At 36.4% G+C, this 18425-nt stretch overlaps 1 protein-coding gene across 11 annotated transcripts in view; it reads left to right on the forward strand.

The window, feature by feature from the left end:
• The window catches only part of LOC132560847 (RNA-binding motif, single-stranded-interacting protein 3-like), a 164811-nt gene that overhangs the window by 96384 nt on the left and 50002 nt on the right, over positions 1–18425 (forward strand). For 4 of the 11 annotated variants that reach the window (XM_060225542.1, XM_060225540.1, XM_060225543.1 and 1 more), the window contains exon 2: positions 736–1141. The exons of 5 other annotated variants lie outside the window; for them this stretch is intronic. In XM_060225542.1, the coding sequence (XP_060081525.1) occupies positions 1082–1141 (60 nt within the window). In that variant the 5' untranslated portion in view covers positions 736–1081. Of the gene's footprint in view, positions 1–735; positions 1142–7240; positions 7348–7387; positions 7453–18425 lie in introns of those variants that run through there. 2 more of the 11 variants (XM_060225549.1, XM_060225546.1) reach the window with 2 other exon arrangements.

Genomic DNA, 18425 nt, shown 5'->3' on the forward strand with positions numbered 1-18425 from the left:
AGTGGCTGTGAAGTTGTTTATTTTTCATCAAATCTGTCCAATTTTTAACGTTAAATTTCACATCTGATTTTAATGTTATGGTTGAGTAGTGAAGATTGTAGAATCAGGCTATAATTTTTACCCTGAAATGTGTACTCTACAGAGTTTATAGTCAATTTTTTCAAATTTTCTCACTTTCAAGTCACAAAATACTTTTCAAAAATTTCTTCAGCATTTTAAATTGTTAATGAAGTTTTGATGACAAAAGAATTCAGAAGTTTTTAATCTTAAATCACTAGAATATATTTGGCTGATAAATATTTCTGATTTAAGTTTAATCTTCAAAAATAATTAATTGTCATATTGCTCACGAAGAAAATATTTGAATCATTCTAAAGGATAAAAATATTTTGACGATATAAAAGCAATTACATAGAAAATTAATGAGGTGTGTTTGTTAGGTGAATGAACGCACATTTCACGGTATTAAGAAAGGAGAGTAAGAATGGACGGTGACCAGGCCATGTGAGATAGTTGTTGTTGTTATGGCCGTGTGATCTCTGATTGGACTTGAGCCATGACGGAGCCGTGACAGGCCTTAGGGGTACAGTTGTGGGTTAGATCAATACCTGATCACTGATAAGTGATTAAAACTTGTGATCGGCGGCACACCAAACATTTATACAACTATACATACACTGTCCAGCGTTGATTCTGGTATTATGAGGATTTTCTTTTCTTTCCTTCCTAATTTAGTTTGCCATTCACCTGTAGCCCAACGACCCTGGGGTGAAATCTCAGACTGTACAGGTATCTCCACAGTGCTGTCAAGTGTCCAGTACGACATCACTCCCAATCTGCAATATACATATGAAAACGGTCAGGACAATGAGAAGATAACTCCGCACAACTGACTCTCTGGTGATTTGTTTTATTCGTACCCGTTGGAGACATACTTACAATTATAAAGTGGTGAAGCTAGGAGAACTCTTCATTGTTAACATTTGGGATAAAAAAAACACTTGAGTTTAAAGCCCCTGTGTAAAAGTTTGGAATATTTTCGTTTGGTGGACCCTTCTATGGGAATATAGTTGTGATAAATATGGTGGAATATAAAGTAGCACGGATGCTGCCTGATCTGAAGTACCACCCCTACCTACAGGTACGTACCCAACAACGTTTTTTAAAAAGTTGATTTAAAATCCACCTCCCACAGCATGACTGTCCTGTCCACACCCCAATGCCCACCATACCTTCCAACCCTGAGTCTTCCTCTACCCATTGTAATCCTACCCATATCTATATAAAATCCAGGTGAAATTAGTTCCACTCAAATGAGAGTGTGTATCTAGGGCTGGATATGTAAAGGGACACGTTTATCACATAAGCCGTAGATCTCCCATACTACAGGTAGACACAGGTATATACACACAGGTGTGCACTTTACTTCAGCCCATCACAGGTAAGACAGATAGGTAAGTCATTAGCCGACAAGACAACAGGTCAATCCTTGTCATCAATGGTCAGATGTACAGTACATTGTTTTGTACTCTCGGTCAGTGTAAGAGATTTCTTATATAGCAACTTGGGACCTACAACATTTTTGCTCCAAGGTAAGGACGTACGATTAAGTACTGGACATGAGTCAAAAAGATAGAGTCATTAATTAAGATGTAGGAGTCGGTATGAAAAATTAAACCTAGGGGTTAAGAAAGCTGGTCGGTTTTTATATGTATATCTCACACATAACATTGGGAAGGGAAAGAGAGTGTGTTTGGGAGGGGGAGGGGTGTGTGTGGTCTATTGTGGATTTTGTCCTTTCAGAAAAGATAACGAGATATTAGGTTCTTTGGAATGTTTACCTTAATTCTGGACATTCCTTTGTATCTATCAGTAGCTTGTAACCTGTCTTACAAGTCCAGGTAAAACTAGCACAGGTATACCATCTCACAACTACATTCCTGTAAGATTATAACACCCAACACAAACAAGATACAAGATTTGTAGATGGATTACACTACCAATGAATTAAATTTTTTAGATTTCTTTCACATAAAAGAATGCAGAATTCAGTGTTTACTATCATTACTACATAAGGCTGTAGACTGTAGGATTGGGATGGGCTGGTTCTTTTGGGGTTCAAATCAGGGTGTTTGGACCTCAGGCGAGACAAACATGCCTTTTAATTCCTATTTTCATTCGGTGTTCTGTATAACTGGTCATTAAAACTATAAACTGAATATGATTTCACGCTCCAATGTCTACGATAAGGTTAACTATACACATGAATTATTCACACATCATTTGGTATGCCCTCCTCATTTGATGGTTCCTTGTGTGTGATTTGCTTTTCAGGTAGCCCATGTGTATATAGGTAGGATATACAAATGTGTTGCATGTGATTTTATCCGTATTCTTTTGGCACTGACTCGACAGAAATCTTCTTCCATAGACCTGGCAAATGAACAATTAATATAAGATATGTAGGCAGTTATCTTAGATCTGGAAATTTGGATGCTTTCACTTGTACATTTCCCTGTAACATTGTTTTCCTTTCTATAATCATGATAAGGATTTTCCTATCCTGCACCTGTGGAATGGTCAAGTGTCTGTCCATTTTTAAATCAGCCCCAGTTTTGATGTTGTTGAGTGTGTTGAAGTCCTATCTAACAAGGGAGTCCAGTTCAGTTCAGTCAGTTCTTGTCCCCAGCACACATACTCCTCTGGACGTGGGATGGTCGTTCGACATGCAATCAAACAATTCTATATTACTCTGTTCTCCAGGCCATGACTGATTGCAAATTAACTTGACATCCACAACAGCGCCATAAGCGGTGCTCTGCCAGTTAATTTTGTTTTTTTATATCATGATAAAAGATATTCCAGGAGTGCTCATTATGGAGGGAATATTCATTAACTGATGTTTCAGAACTAATCATTAATTACAAAGCTGCCATCTTAAGATGCCTCTGTCTTGTGTGTGGTGTTTAATTAATCTAATAATTGAAGCATGAAAAAGAATTGTAAAAAAAAAAAAATCTTGAAGAAAGCTGCCAAAGGCAATGGCTGCTCATGTAATTCTCTCTCTCTCCTTTTTCCTGTCCTTTGGAAAGCTGTTCTGTTGATTGAATTATCTGGCAGAAATAAAACAATATATAAACACAGTAGTAATTACAGCAGGAAAAAACACAATAAACCCTGAGGGAAAATCAAAATAGCAAGGGAAATCGTTATATCATCATGAATAACATACAGTTGTAGACCCTATAACACAAAGCGTATGTGGCACTTCCACAGAAAATGTTAGATTATAGTGTGCATGGATGACATGCTAAAACAACGTATTTAATATTCTACAACTAAATTCAGAATTTGTTCTTGTAACACGTAAATCTGCGGCTTGATAATGATGATTCACAAGCAAATTTCTTGCCTTTGGAAAATTACTCCCATTTTAGGTAGATTAGAGATTAAAACTTTCTAGTATTAAGTATTAATCTGGAATTAAATCTCCACTCCTGTCTTCTCTACAACCCTTTGGCAGCTCTTCTTCAGGAAGAATTTTCTCTTGTCAATCAGTGATTGAGCAGTAAGTTTGAATCACATAATGTTTTTCCAAGTTATTTGAAACCACCAGTTAAATTTTAAATGATTGTGCCAATTTTCTATATCAAACAGGAAACAAGACAAGTTTTGTACCTCATTTACAGGGGATTTTTTTCCTTTATTTTAATCTCTTTAAATCCTCGATGTGTTACAAATTTACCCACAATTATGTCATGGGTATCTCTATCCTGGCAACACTCAATGACCTGTAATGGAATGGTCCAGATCAAACACTGGATGATATCAAACAGAACATGGAGGGGTTAGAGATTATCAGATTGAATTGGAATGGATTGTAGTATTAGTGGTGAGATCTGATGGAATTTGAATTGAAGGAAGTAGTGTCAAGAGTGAGTCATCTAATACAAAACTGAATGCTGCAACTGCTTCATATGGAAACTGGAAACAGTTTATTCACAAAATAACTTGCAAAATTCTGGTTTTATTCGAATGTCAATAAAACTTTATTGAACAAAATTTATTTAGAAAATTATCATTTTAGGATTCCATTTTAGAGATTATCAATTCAATATAGTAAAGATGTAACAAGGTTTCTTCATGCAGAAAGGAAACGATAATTAGTGGTGAAGTTACGAGCTCGTTAATTCACATACAAACAAACTTATTATTGATTCATTATGTTGTTGCCCAGAGAAACACAGATAAAAAAGTATTGATTTTATTAGTAACAAGAAATATATGAATATTTATTGCATATGTGTTGTTTTATTATCGAACAGATTAAAGAGAATTAATTATTGATGAATGTCTCGTGTAACTACGACCGACACAGCTATAAAGAATATACTAATTAAGGGGATACACGAATTCATAGAGGGGGTAACAAAAAATAAATCCAAAGAAAAATCAAATAAAGTGTGTATTTACTGACATGACAGCACTTATTTCATTGATTTGATATAACAGGTTTAGTACAGTGGACTAATGATACTCTAACATCTACCTGTGGGTTGTAATAACCGGGTCAATACCCTGCTGGGGGGTTAAAGCATAGGAATGATAGGGACATTAAGAAATATAAACAGAACTAGGTCATTGGTATTATTACAGTTAATAAGCCCATGCCTGGTAATACACCCACTCAGAAACATTGCTGTTTAGTAGCCTTACAAACTGCAAGTACTGTTTTGATTTCATGTAATAAGCCTAGTTCCTTTTTTTGGGTTAGAGGTGATGTACTCTATCCTTCAGACATATTGCATAAAAGGTGCTTATCTCTATGTGAAACTCTGAAGATAAAGATAAAATCTACAGAGTGTCATGGAAAATAAGGAAGGATATGAAGAGGAAATTTATTTGCAAAAAGAAATATTGTTCGATATTAGTTTATCTCATGTTTGTTTTCTGATATGTTGGATGGGATAAGCAAGATATTTCGAAAAGCTGGAAGAAGTCCTGGGAGGTTTTGGGCGGGTATGGTTGTTTTCTGAGGACAGTTCTAGTAAGGGTCAGGCATACAACATGTTCAAACATGAGTGTGTGTAAATAACTTCTAATGGCTGACCAATGTTTGCCCTTTACCTCATAATGATGTATGTACAGAAGTAAAGTTGTCATTTTCTTTGAAATTGTAATATTGTTGCAATCAGGTTTTAGAAAATGCTATGAAATACTGATAGACAGTACAGTAATTGTAGTATTATGTAATATCTCGACAGTGGCAGGTAGTCCTTCATTCCTGTGCCTGTTTGAATAAGATTGGAGTTGACACAGTGCAGAAAGTGAACTGCATATAATCAAATTTGTTCCAAGTTTCCGATTAAGTTAAAGTCACAAGGTGTTCGGAGTAAAATGTCAGAGCACATGTTCTGCTTATGGAGAGATCGTATCTCAAGCTTTTATCACAATGGAAATAAATTTAAAACATAAAATTGACATGCATGCAGTTATGACAGATGAATTCAAATAGATATGGACGTTAATAGATCCCAGCAAATTTTCACAGAAATAAAAAAAATTGTCACTGCATCACGATTCTTAAAAATTGCGAATTCCATAAGGAAGATAATTTTGAATAGAAAAAAGATAATTTTTTTTTATATCTCAATATAACACCATTTCAATTTTATATTAAAGTACACTTATAAATTGTCAATTATGTTCTAACTCAAAATACCATCAATTTTGTTACAATTTTACGAAATTTCAAAATAAAGTGCATGTCCTGATATGAAATGCATGTCAATGTTAATACAGTCTCTCTGCAGAGTTGAATTGACAGATATTACATGCACAAGTCAAGGGCCAGAAATAGCACTATCTTAGCTTGATGGGACAAGACATTGATGTGACAATGCACAAATGCAGTAAGCTAAGGATTATTTTAAATGGCAATGCCATGCCTAGAAATAGTGGAAACGGAGCTAAGAATAGCACCGATTTGTAATGACTGGAAATACAGCACATCAATGGAAACCAAGTGTCCGGGAATGTCGAGTAATGTGCAGTGTGGAATCAATACCATTTCAGCTGTAGTAAAGTTATGGGAACTGTGGCATGACAACAGGTTTGATTCATACCACCATTTTGTAGCTATAGCCACTGTCATACCAACGGATACTATTGCATACTGGATTCTTGAAGATTCATTGGAAAGATACTACATCACATGTGTCAGATAGATCTTTTCACCTTCCTAGTAATTAGTGGTTTCAGATTTCTATACTTTGGGATTGGAAATGTGAAATAGAAGATATTTTAGGTGGTGATAAAAAAAAATGTCTATTTATGATGTCTACTAGAAATACTGGATCATTAACTTATGAAGGCAAAATTTTTCTTGGGAATTATTTTTAGAAATAATGTTTGTAATTGATTTGCCAGCATTCTGAAGGAGACCAATTTTGATCTATTATACAGAGATAAAAAAAACCAGTGATATTTGCTGTTGAGTGTGTTACTTGGATTGAGATAAGTTTTACTGAAGACAAGCTCTCTTCTGTGTGAGGAAATTATCTTCAGCTTCATATAATACAGTACACAGTTAACAGGGTAGTAAAGTCTTTCAAAGTACCAATATCAATATACTGTTTACTACTAGGGTAGGTTAGTCTCACTTCCTACTGATCTGTTTCTGGTACAGTTTGCCATTTAACATCTGGAAGTGGTGATTAGTAACACAGCCTTCACCATTGAACTGGCCTGTTACACTAGCTTGGTATGCATGCATGCACACACACTGATATGGTTGGGTGCTATTGGGTCTTTCTCCTATAGCAGACCTGTAGTGTAAGAGGAGGGGAAATCAGAGTAGTGTTAGAGGAGGGGAAATCAGAGTAGTGTTAGAGGAGAGAAATCACAGTGGTTCTGTAGAAAAACCACAGTAGATAGACAGATAGTTTAGATAGAAGCTTACTGAAGGCAAGTGGAAGTATATCTGTACAAGTGGACCAGGCCTGGAATAGTTGCTGTTCTATCTCTCACACCATATCCCAGCCACTGTATCTCCTACAGGAGGAGACTCACCCGACCACAGGGGACCAACAGGGACCTTACAAAACACTGCCCTGTATCCATTCAAACATCACTTGAGGGACGTGTGCTAGTGTGTGCTCAATCTACATGTAGAGGAAGGAAGTATTTTTCCTATTTATCCACAAGGCCTGTGTGATCTTTGACCCCTTTCCTGTTTGTGTGATCGGCTGTAGAGTCAACTACTACAGATTGGATTGACGGAGGCTACATCTAAAGCCACACATCTATATTGCTTCACTCCATTACTGAATCGCTGTTACCCCTCCCGTACGTATACTTCCCCTCCATCACAGTGTAGCTACTGGTATAGGTTTAAACTGCTATACGTAACACACAGGAAGGATTCATCACACAGTGTTCCAGATGAGGATGGTAAGACCTGCTTTTTGTCAACTTTTCTGCCTCGTGTTTCTCAATCAGATTCAAATGATCCCAGTCAGATTCATCAGTAGCTATTTTCATTTATGTTGATATGTATTGAACAGTATGGCGAGTGCATATAGGACAGATAAAGTCACAGCTACATTCAATTTATCATGTATTCTTATGTACCGTAGTCATTTATTTGTAACTCGCATCCCCTCCGGAACCTTATATTGGTCGATAAGGGTAGCAAACTCAGTTCACTCTACATTTTTTCACTCCTGTTTTGTTTTTGGAGTTTTTTCAATTATTTTGGTTTTTGTTGTGTTTTTTATTTTCTAAGATGAATATTTTCTGTTGATTTTGACTGTGAGGTGTATAAAAGATGTGTTGTAAAATACCTCTTGATTTACCAGTGTCAAACTCTTCATGTTAAAAATTGGTTTTCAATTAGAGAATGCTTTTTAGGGATTTTGCGTTTTTATTTATATCTGTCTTACCAAACATAGGTTAATTTTGTGTAAATAGCCTTGATTTACATTCTAATTCCCGTTGAGTTCGCTGTTTTGTCGACATAGTAACCATCCAGCTTACAGGGTATTCTGCATTGATTAACACTGTAACAACCTGTTGATAATTAACACATCAGATTTAAAAAGGATTAACAAAATATTGGTCAATTAATCAACGAGTTATTTAACTATATATTCATAGTATAATGAATTCTGATTTCTGTCGTTTGGTACTTGTTGGTCAGATAAGTGAAGTATGTTTTTAATATCCAATCTTGTACAATCAGTCGATAGTTGATTATGGATGCTTGCTATTCTAGGTTATACTTGTAGCTGTAGTTACAGATGGTGGTTATCCACACAACATACTGATTAACAGGTTTTTTTTAATTAGCATGGTTATGACATATTTAACTACCATGTCCTGGTGTGTGAATGAGCAGGATTATGTGTCTGTGCAGCATGCCTTGCCATATGGCATTCACTGCAAAGCTGCACTAGTGCAACCAACATCAATTGTTGTTACTGGTGTAAGTGGGAGACTATGAAGCTAGCAGGGGCCTTTTGTGTGAGGCTAAACGACTCAATGCTATGTTACGATAATGCAGCCCTCTACTTCACCAATTAATGAGTATAGATTTTCCTACAGAGAAAAATTGTGCAGAAAAATGTGTGTAACATTTGGTTTCATTGAAAGGTAATCTGTTCAAGAATAGTTTCTCGTGGATTGATGAACTTTACAAGGCAACACTTACATCAGAGATTGTTGGACACCCTTTAAAAGATTAATTCCTTTCAATTCACACTTGTACTTTTGTGTTAAGGCAGGGAATTAATTTCCTCCGTTTGGAATTGAGTTATAATTGATTATTAAGCTAAATATAGAGATCTGTTCCTGTTGACTGGATCATTTGTAGCGTGGACAATATAATATCTTGTGCAGCCTTTTCACCGCTCCGGTTCCTCATGACTCATTCATCATCAACTGAGAAATTACTTAGCCTTCAAACGCACAGGCGACACTGTCATTGTGAGTGATAAACCCCTAACTAACACAAAGATCATGTATTGGAGTGCACCCTCTCAATTGAAGGGTATTTATCATAGGATCCACCCATTTTTCTGTTGTTAAACACTTTTTACGACTCTTTTACTTCTCTAGTAGGGCCCCCTTCTTAGCAATTCTCCATCTTGGGGATGACAGGTGCTCTACATAAACACCACAACCATTTCATCCCCCTTCATGTCTCCTCTTGAATGATGCATAAACCTATCTGCATCCTTCTTTTCCTACTTGTCAAGTAGCTAGCCCCCCTCCCTCTCCTTCTCTGTTGGTGATGAAGATAGAAACTGTGTAGTCAGGCCTACACAGGAAACAGAAGACTTCGTCAGTAGATAATACCTACATGATATCAACCCTACAGCTAATCTGAAGTACAGACTGTCAAACAGAAAATATTGTGTACCAAAAATCATCTGATAACTACTCCTACGAAAAATAGATTTACTTATCATATCTATTTATCGTCCTTCTTCATGCCATATCTGAAAATTTAATGGTCTTCATATCAATGGTATGCATGTAGGCTATTTAGAATACAGAAAATTGGATGAGGGTTCTAAATGTGCTTGGAACACAAACCTGATGGATGGATTTGTCCAATGGTTCCTTTAACACCACCATCTAACATAAAAACATTTATTTCCAAAATTACTGATTCATGGATTGACACCCTGTGGTTCCTAAGTATACATATGGACTCTTCCTTCGTTTGATGTAGGTAATACCAAGGATAAGTATAGGGATGGTCAATCTAATAGCATGGATGATTAAAAGTTGAGTGGGTCATGATTACACTAAGGAAATGAGAATTAGTCCTTGTAAGGTTTAAGTCCTCAAGCTTATTGCCTTAAAACACATTAGGTGTTGTGTCTATGGGGACCTGTATGGGGATTAAAAAGGGCCCCTAATCCCAGAGGGGGGTCATTTGGTATCACAAATCTTACAGGATATTGTAGGGTAATGAGTTGAGTCTAACACAGGATGTGCTTGGCCTGGCCCCTAGAGCCAAAATCTAACATACCAAGTAGCATTTCCTATCTACAGGGTAGTGTTTCCTGTTAGTACCAAGGATTACCAAGTACCACTCCATGAAGCTGGAAAATGTTCTCATCCGATGATGTGTTTAAATTTTAGGAACTATTGAACACTTAACTAATCCTTGTCATTTGAAAAATTATTGACCCAGGTCAAAATTTCCCAGTTTTCTGTCTGAATGTTCAGCCACAGACAGGAAATTCAAGGTCACTGCTCAGGTAAATATACAATTATTAAAACTCAAATTCATCTACATATATCTTGTATATTCTGTCAAAATAAAAATGAATTAATTTAACACAGTTAATCGACAGTTAATTGTTAGTGACTTCTAATTTTGAATCTTTTCCACTGACATATTTGTTTGTTTCCAAGCATAAAAGAAATTTGATGTGCAATACTACCAATTATGTGTTCATTAAGCACAACAGAATGCATTGTTGAATTGGCTGTTCATGCATAGCAGAAAGTCTGCTTCTATGAATAAATGAAGGGGCATACTTATTTACCTTGTCAGTACATCCACCGAGGGTGAATACAACATGTTAGTGCTATTTGCGGTTTTATAATTTTTTTGCTGTCGTTAATTTGTTTACGTAATGGATTTTGTCTAGTTTGAGACTCAACAGAAGGGTTTCAGTGAACATTCTCGGAACTTATACGATGTTACAAACGGATCAATATAGATCTCCTCCCTGTCTCCATCATTCCAAAGTCTACTTGTCCTCTCTAACGAGTGCAGCCTCCATTTCTTAGACGCTGTATGAAATCTACACACAATGTGTCCTACATGTATGTTAAAACTTATGTATCAGATTCATTTCTCTTTTAAATCATTGATTTATTGATTAATTGATAAAAATTTTAAAGAGCGGCCATATTCCTTTATTTCAGGCATCAGCCATTGTGATAACGACATGATACACAAAAATATCTACATATATAAAAATTTTGATTTTTCTTTGACTGTTTTCGTAGGTTTTTATATATATAATGTATAAAGTTACATGAATGTTAGATAACATTAGAGTCATAGTGTCTTGTCCGCTCTTTAATACATGGATATGATTACCATGATACAGACTGGAGATTTGATTCAATATTGAAAGCAATATAATGGGTAAGGGTTTCAGACAGCTTAGAGAGCTGTCTAATTAATGATTAGAGGGGGGGAATGGAGGTTGAGGAAAGTGTATGATGGGGGTGGTGGGAAGCTGACGGAGATCAGCTGTAACAAAAATCATTCCAGACAAGAAACAACAATTAAGTCACCCGTATATACACTAAAAGCTTCCTGCAGTATCATGTCGGAGTAAAAACATTGTGGTGATGTAATGATGGTTTGTGATCTCGTTAGAAAATGTGCTGCCCATGGTCGCCAACACATTCACTACCAGCTGACGCCAGTTACAGACTCCGGAACATCTTATTTGAATCATTTGTTTTTCACTCCTATCAATGTATTTTGAATGTTTTCCAACTCTCTTTACCAATGAACCCATCCGTTTTGTTTTCATCACTGGACTTATGCCATGCTACAAGGTTGTTGTTGAGGCCTGTACAGTCAATCTGTAATTTTGGCCTATTGTAACTTACTCCCAGCTACATCTGACAATTCATTTTAAGAATAAATAGGGTAGGGATTTGAAGCAGAGGCTGGTGAAAAATGGACAGTTTGTTAGTAGCCATGGGGAGTATGTGTCATCCTTGCTATGGTAACCATGGCCGACAGCTGTGGACCCTGGACGCCCTGAATTACCCAGGATGCTATTTGTTGGTCTTTTTACCTATCTCAGTCCCTAATCGGAGTGGATGTGTTCCGCAAATATTTATAGGCTGCCTGCATATTTGAGATCTGTTGATTACAGTGAAAAAATATTTGATATCATGCATTTGTGGTATATTATGAAGTAGACATTTAGCAGCATGACACAGCAGCTGTGTAGCTAGTGTTCCAGCCATGATACCAGCGTAAATGATGCATCGAGATCACTGATGGAAACAAAATGGATGGCAGGAAGTTTTTAACCTCTCACCCCTATCATTCTATTGAACTTGTAATTCATGTGTGATGTCCTGGTAGGACAGAATGGTCTAATTCTTAAGAATGCAGGGGTGAGGAGGTTACCTCATCATGGTGTCCGTATCGGAAATGGGGGTAACCAGGCATCCATGTTGGTTCCTTATCTTGGTCTCTGCTGGGTGTTTCCGGTGGCCTCTGACTGGTGTCGACAAAAAGTTGAATCACAAGATGGTTTGGAGGAAATTGTAATCTTGTCTTCAGGAAAGGAATCGTGTAAAAAAACTATTTGTAGGGATAAATTTGGATAAAGAGTAGGGGGCCTTGTGTTTCAGCTGTTAAAGATGTCAATGCCAGTGGCAGGGGATCACTTAACTTTAACTCTTTAATTTGATATTAATAAGAGCACCTGATATTTCCTATACCATCCTGACATGACCCTAAAATCGTAGAGTCAGAAAAACAACAATGGAGCTGAGACCACCCATCAAATTAAGAAATCTATAGAATGAAAAATTAGCAAATGTGAATATAAATTCTAGTTATGGCCCTAGCAGGGCATTAATGTATGCTAATTAGCATGGAGTGTTGTATTAAGATTTATCAATTAGCATTTGTTACGATAAGACAGCTACAGTATCACCTGGACATCACCGAATATTTCACTATTTGGAATAGGCTGTCTATAATGTACACAGTTCAACAGAATTATAATTTCTAATCACAATGAATCGGGCTTAGACACATAAAGAGCTTGGCTAAATAATCGAGCGTTTCTGCTTCATGCTCCTCTAAGCAGTTAATTTGAATTTCTAAATATTTAAAGGAAATGTTGTAAAATTCAATACCCTTGCCAGTGTGATTTGCGGTATGGGGCTTGCTCTCAGGATTCCTTTCGAGATCTGGCCTCTCAGCTTTCCTGTCCATGCCTGTTTCCCTTCAATAAAACATTAGCATATTTGCCGAGAAGGTAAAACTATACAGTGGAGACCTCTTGAAAACTTGGTCTCATCTCTAAGAAAGGCTGGCAGGTCATCTTAAGAAAAGGTCAAAAGGTCAAGTGGGATCTACCTGCTCTCTTTGTTAATCAGACAGTGCTCTGGGCCAGGGAAAGAAAAAGCTCACATCAAACAGACATACTTAATCTTGGTCACAGTTGTGTTTGTACATTTTGTTGTCACGCCTTTGGTCAGAAAACAGGTGTTGACCAATGTCAGTTTTGATACTTTAATCTTTTACCTGTAAGTTATATACATGATTGATTTTTAGAAGCATACTGAGGTCAAGTGACTAGATGATTGTATCAAACAGTCTGTTGATGGCCAAAGGCATGTACGTACAAAATCTCATGTATATTAATATTTTGTTCCTTGGAGAATTCTCAGTAAACATTCTGCTTATGCAGTGTATGTCAACATAGCGAAACACATGAATGTAAATATTATTCGGAGTATTTTAAATTCTTCATTGCTTTAGATGAAATCAGTTCAGATTTGGTGAATTTAAAAAGTGTAGCTTGTTTGAGCATGTGTTTCATGGACCCTTAATAAAGTGTTGAGTGCTTCCACAGGTATATACAATAATACCTACTGGTCTTGTTTCCTAACACTAAAGGTAAACGCGTCAATTTCTGTCAATATTGACGCAGTATACACAGATATTCCTCCAAGGTAAATCTTTTTCTCTCTTAACAATAAAAGTTTGCTTTTTTGTGTACAATAAGATTTTGTAAATTGAGGTGTTAACGAAATCTTTAAACCCGTGAAATTTGTATTGCGGATGATTTGTTTGAAAAATGGACATTATAAGTGTATTGATATTTTCTCTATGTGTGGGCATGATCAAATCATACGTATGGGTCAGTGGTATAGATATAAACTGGCTGGAGTGGTCTTCAGTCAGACTCCGTATTGTCAGGTGTAAATTGGATTAGGAATAGGAATATAAGTAAAGAAAATGTCCAATAAATTTTTATTGACATAGAATTTGAAAAATGATTCGAGCAAACAAATAATATGATTGATATGAATTTATTTGATAGTTAAATCACATTTGTAATCACACAGCAAATTCAGATTTGGACAGTTTAATAAATTGCCTTAGATTTATTTAATTTAGTTGAAATCACACATCTCTGTTCTTTAGCAGAGCTTTTTCTGGGGCCTTGTGTTCAGCTATATAGCCAAGCACTGACCCTGACTCTTAATATAGATCTCAATTATAGAACTAGACGGCAAAAAGCACCTGTCTGTATGTAGATCTGTTTATTAACTACTATAACAGGCCTCATGGAAATATTATAGTAACAGGCACATAGAGTTTTAGATTGAGTCTTTCTAGGTCACACTTAGCACTTGTTACAAGAGAACCCAATAACCAATTAGTCATGGTATTGATGATGTTTACCGATCCTGTAATTATTGGTTCGACTCTCCCCTAGCTCCATCAGTCTTGATATGGCCTACCTCAGATTGGCCCACATTTGTTCGGCCATCTGTTTCCACATCTGGAAATTCTGGTCGAAGCAGCTGACCTTACATTTTCCCATTGCAGATCTGCTGCAGTGGTGAGAAGAGTTCCTGATTTTATGGTACTCATGATATCTTAAAGTGCCTGCTTTCCTTGAGAGATGCTTTTATTCAATTGAGCAGAAACTTCCAAAATTTAGTGAAAAATAGATATGTCTGATCTGGGAGTGATTTAGGTTGAAAAAGAAATGCCCGCACATCTCATGTTTCCACTAATTATACCCCAATAAATCTGAACCGAATTCACACACTGTTTTCAAATACTGAATCTATTGATTGGATTTGAACGAATAATGTCCCAATGTCTTTTAGAAACTAGCTTTTTTATACCTTAATAAAATGCAGGTGCTGGTTTCAAAACTAGTGTTTATCTAGTTTATAATATATAGGTATAGAGTTTATCTGGGTTAAAAACTGACAGTGTATCTAGTGTAATAGGTCTTACAGACTGGCGGTATACACTATCAGATCGGAGATACACATCAGAACTATTCAGGCTTTTTAAAATACACTGCTCTCAAATTAAAGGTCAAATGCTGTTAGATATGATGGACAAGTAGATACAATTTCAAATCTTTCATACACAAGGTGACCTTGGCAAATATTATTTGGAACTGATATCCCTACAGTAAAGAGAGTTTATTTAAATATTGATCTGAGCTGACTTCAGTCTGTCAGGCTTTATTTTAATAAATATGTTTAAGTATGTGCGTGTAAATTTATTCTTGTCTTCTATAAAATAAAATGCAGTGTTCTTCTTTTTTTCAAAAAACATCTCAATTATTTTTCAATTGAAATAATTACAAAATCAGTTCAATCTGAATTTAAAAGTACATCTTTTAGAAATTTTTTAAATAAGACTTTTTTTCTTTAAATTAACCAGGAAAATATTGATATATTTGAATCCAGGATTTGGCACTTCAGTATACATATCAACTGTTGCTAATTTTCTACTGAATAAAATTGAATGCTCCTTACAGTACAAACGCCCTGTAAATATTGATTATGTTTCAATCGAAACCTTTGAAAGTGTGCCAGATAATGAAATGATATGTTTGAAAGGTCTTTCTTGTTTGCGGTATAAATTATCTGTTGTGAAAGTAAAAAGCTTTTGAGAGTTTGATTCAGAAATCATTTTAAGTGTATATGCAAATATACAAATGGAAGTTTGAAAAAAAAAAAAAACGTAACGTCTGCAAGAGCTGGTCTAATTCGTAGCTGAAACACAGTGTACTTGGGAAGGTACATTCCTATGGTTGATGATGAGGTCCCAGAAAGTACGTGGGATGCTATCAATGCTGAATATATTTTATGTAGCAAGGTTTAAAGACCTTGATTATGAACTAAGTTTATACTGGCTAGGGCTGTACAAAAATGAACCAGTAATGTGTGTAAGCCCCAGGAGAGCTACACATTAGAAAGAATTGCCGATGTAGCTACAGATATTGTACCTTTTTACACTCTTGATACCATCAACATGGCTGCCATCATCACTCTACAAACAACTCGGATCAAATGCCTACTGCAATGGCTCCCTTAAAAGCTGAAATCAATACACATGGCTTTTATTCAACAGTTTTAAATAATAAAATATTCTGGACAATTGTGGGAATTTACACAACACAAGTTCAAGGCTCTTGTAGATTTCATTATTGTAATGGCACATGGAAAGGATCATTTAACTTGTTTAGTTGGGTAAGAGCTCTTAATTAATGGAGGTAGAAAATGTATTTTGGCATGGTGTCTTAACTTAAGAGCTGATATTATAAAAGTGCAGAATTCAGGATCTATAGAACAAAGAACAGTGATGTGTAAAGATGTTTTGGCAGTTCATGTGCATGCACCCAGCTGTTTAGAAAGAATCCATTATCACATGACATTGGATACTGACCCTGTCTTCTAATTGTTTTGGGGATATTCTCAACACAATCCTGGTCATCTGTTGATTGGTCTAGTGTGACCTTAGATAGCCTAACACCCATCTCGTGTGATCCCAGAGTTAGATGACCTCATAATCAGCCACCATTGGTCATTCCTACCATTGATTATGGCTGTAGTAATCACACTGGCCAGTCTAGACAGAGAAGCTATGGTCACTGACCACCGCAAGTTCTTTGTCTGGTGAGTGAGAAGTGGGAAGGAGATTGAGTTTTCAGCAAAAGGAATAAGGATCGGTTGGTGGGGGTGGAGGGGGGGAATTCTTGGACCAAAGAAGGAGAGGGTTTGGGAGATTCTCTGACTAGAGAGAGGGTGGGAGCTGTCAGACCAGTGAGGGAAGAGGGTGGGAGGCTCTCAGACCAGTGAGGGAAGAGGGTGGGAGACTCTTAGGCCAGTGAGGGAAGAGGGTGGGAGGCTCTTAGGCAAGTGAGGAAAGTGGATGGGAGGCTCTTAGGCCATTGAGGGAAGAGGGTGGGAGGCTCTTAGGCCAGTGAGGAAAGTGGATGGGAGGCTCTTAGGCCATTGAGGGAAGAGGGTGGGAGGCTCTTAGGCCAGTGAGGGAAGAGGGTGGGAGGCTCTTAGGCCAGAAAGGGAAATGGGAAATGGATTCCACTGGAAATTTTGAAAGTATTGTTTGTGCTAAGATTCTAAGAAACAGCTGGAATAGTTGATCCTGAATTTCAAGATCTGTCATTTGATGTACCTCCTACGTAGATACAGATATAAAAAAAAAACCAAGTGTCTTTCAATTTCTGTTTCACTTCTGTACTGAACTTACTTTATCACACACACACTACAGTGTAATTCCATTGTTGTGCTTTAAATTTGCTCACACCATTCCTGAACCAATTTAACCTGAAAGTGGCACCTAGTTTAATCTTTTTGATCAGAAAACACTTAACAAGATTCGATTAAAGGTTGGTTATGCTTTAAACATTTGTACCTTATTTGATATTCACTGGGGCAAAAATAAAAAATGTTTAATTAGTTTGTTAAGGTAAGTGAAACGTCCAAAATTAGCTCTGTCAATGCCAATACAATTACACACCGTTGATGTATTTCCTCTCGCCCAGTCTAGGGTCAGGTAGTACTAATGTACCTCCTTTTATTGTTTGGAAGCAGAGCAGTTTGAAATGACACCAGCTATTTTGATGACTCTTGTTTAGGTAAAATGTCAACTGGCATTTAAATCAGTGTACCATTTTATAAAGGTGGAAATGTTCACAGAATATTTCATTCATCAAACTTGCATATAAACACAATCTGAATTCAACCTTGTCGTAGAGATACGATTTCTTGATTGGTTGATTCCTCGTATAAAATAATTCTCTATTAATCAAGTTCACAATACGTCAAAATTAAAACATCGACGATGATTAGGATCAAATTATTCATTCTGTACTGACATATCGGCTGCTTGACTACAACAATCTTCACAATACATCAAAATGTGACTTTTAGAAACACATCTGTAATATTTTCTCTAATGTTTAAACCATCTGATTTGTAAAGACTTAAGCACTGTCAATCACCATTGCCACACCCATTAAGTGTATTTATAACCCATTCTGTTCCTGTCAAACTAACATTATTCCACTTCCTCCTAGAGAAATGATTGCCTTTCTTTTTCCTTCGGTTTCTGTCAAATAAGATGTATTATGGATGGAACAGTTTCTGTCCACTCCCTCAAAAACAGCTTCATCATTAAATCCATCATTCCCTAAGCCATGTCTTATCACAAGTTTATCCTCCCAAACTTTCATATGGTTCATTTCAAATATCACTTTTCATCTGACACAGTGTTTTGATACTGGAAAATGAAAGTAGATATAGATTTCTGAAATGCCTACTATTGATCCTAGAAGTAATTCTGATCATAGAGAACA

Source organism: Ylistrum balloti, unplaced genomic scaffold, assembly GCF_031769215.1.
Source record: "Ylistrum balloti isolate Yb309-2 unplaced genomic scaffold, AGI_CSIRO_Ybal_v1 Utg371124, whole genome shotgun sequence".
In the NCBI taxonomy this organism is placed as follows: Eukaryota; Metazoa; Mollusca; class Bivalvia; order Pectinida; family Pectinidae; genus Ylistrum; species Ylistrum balloti.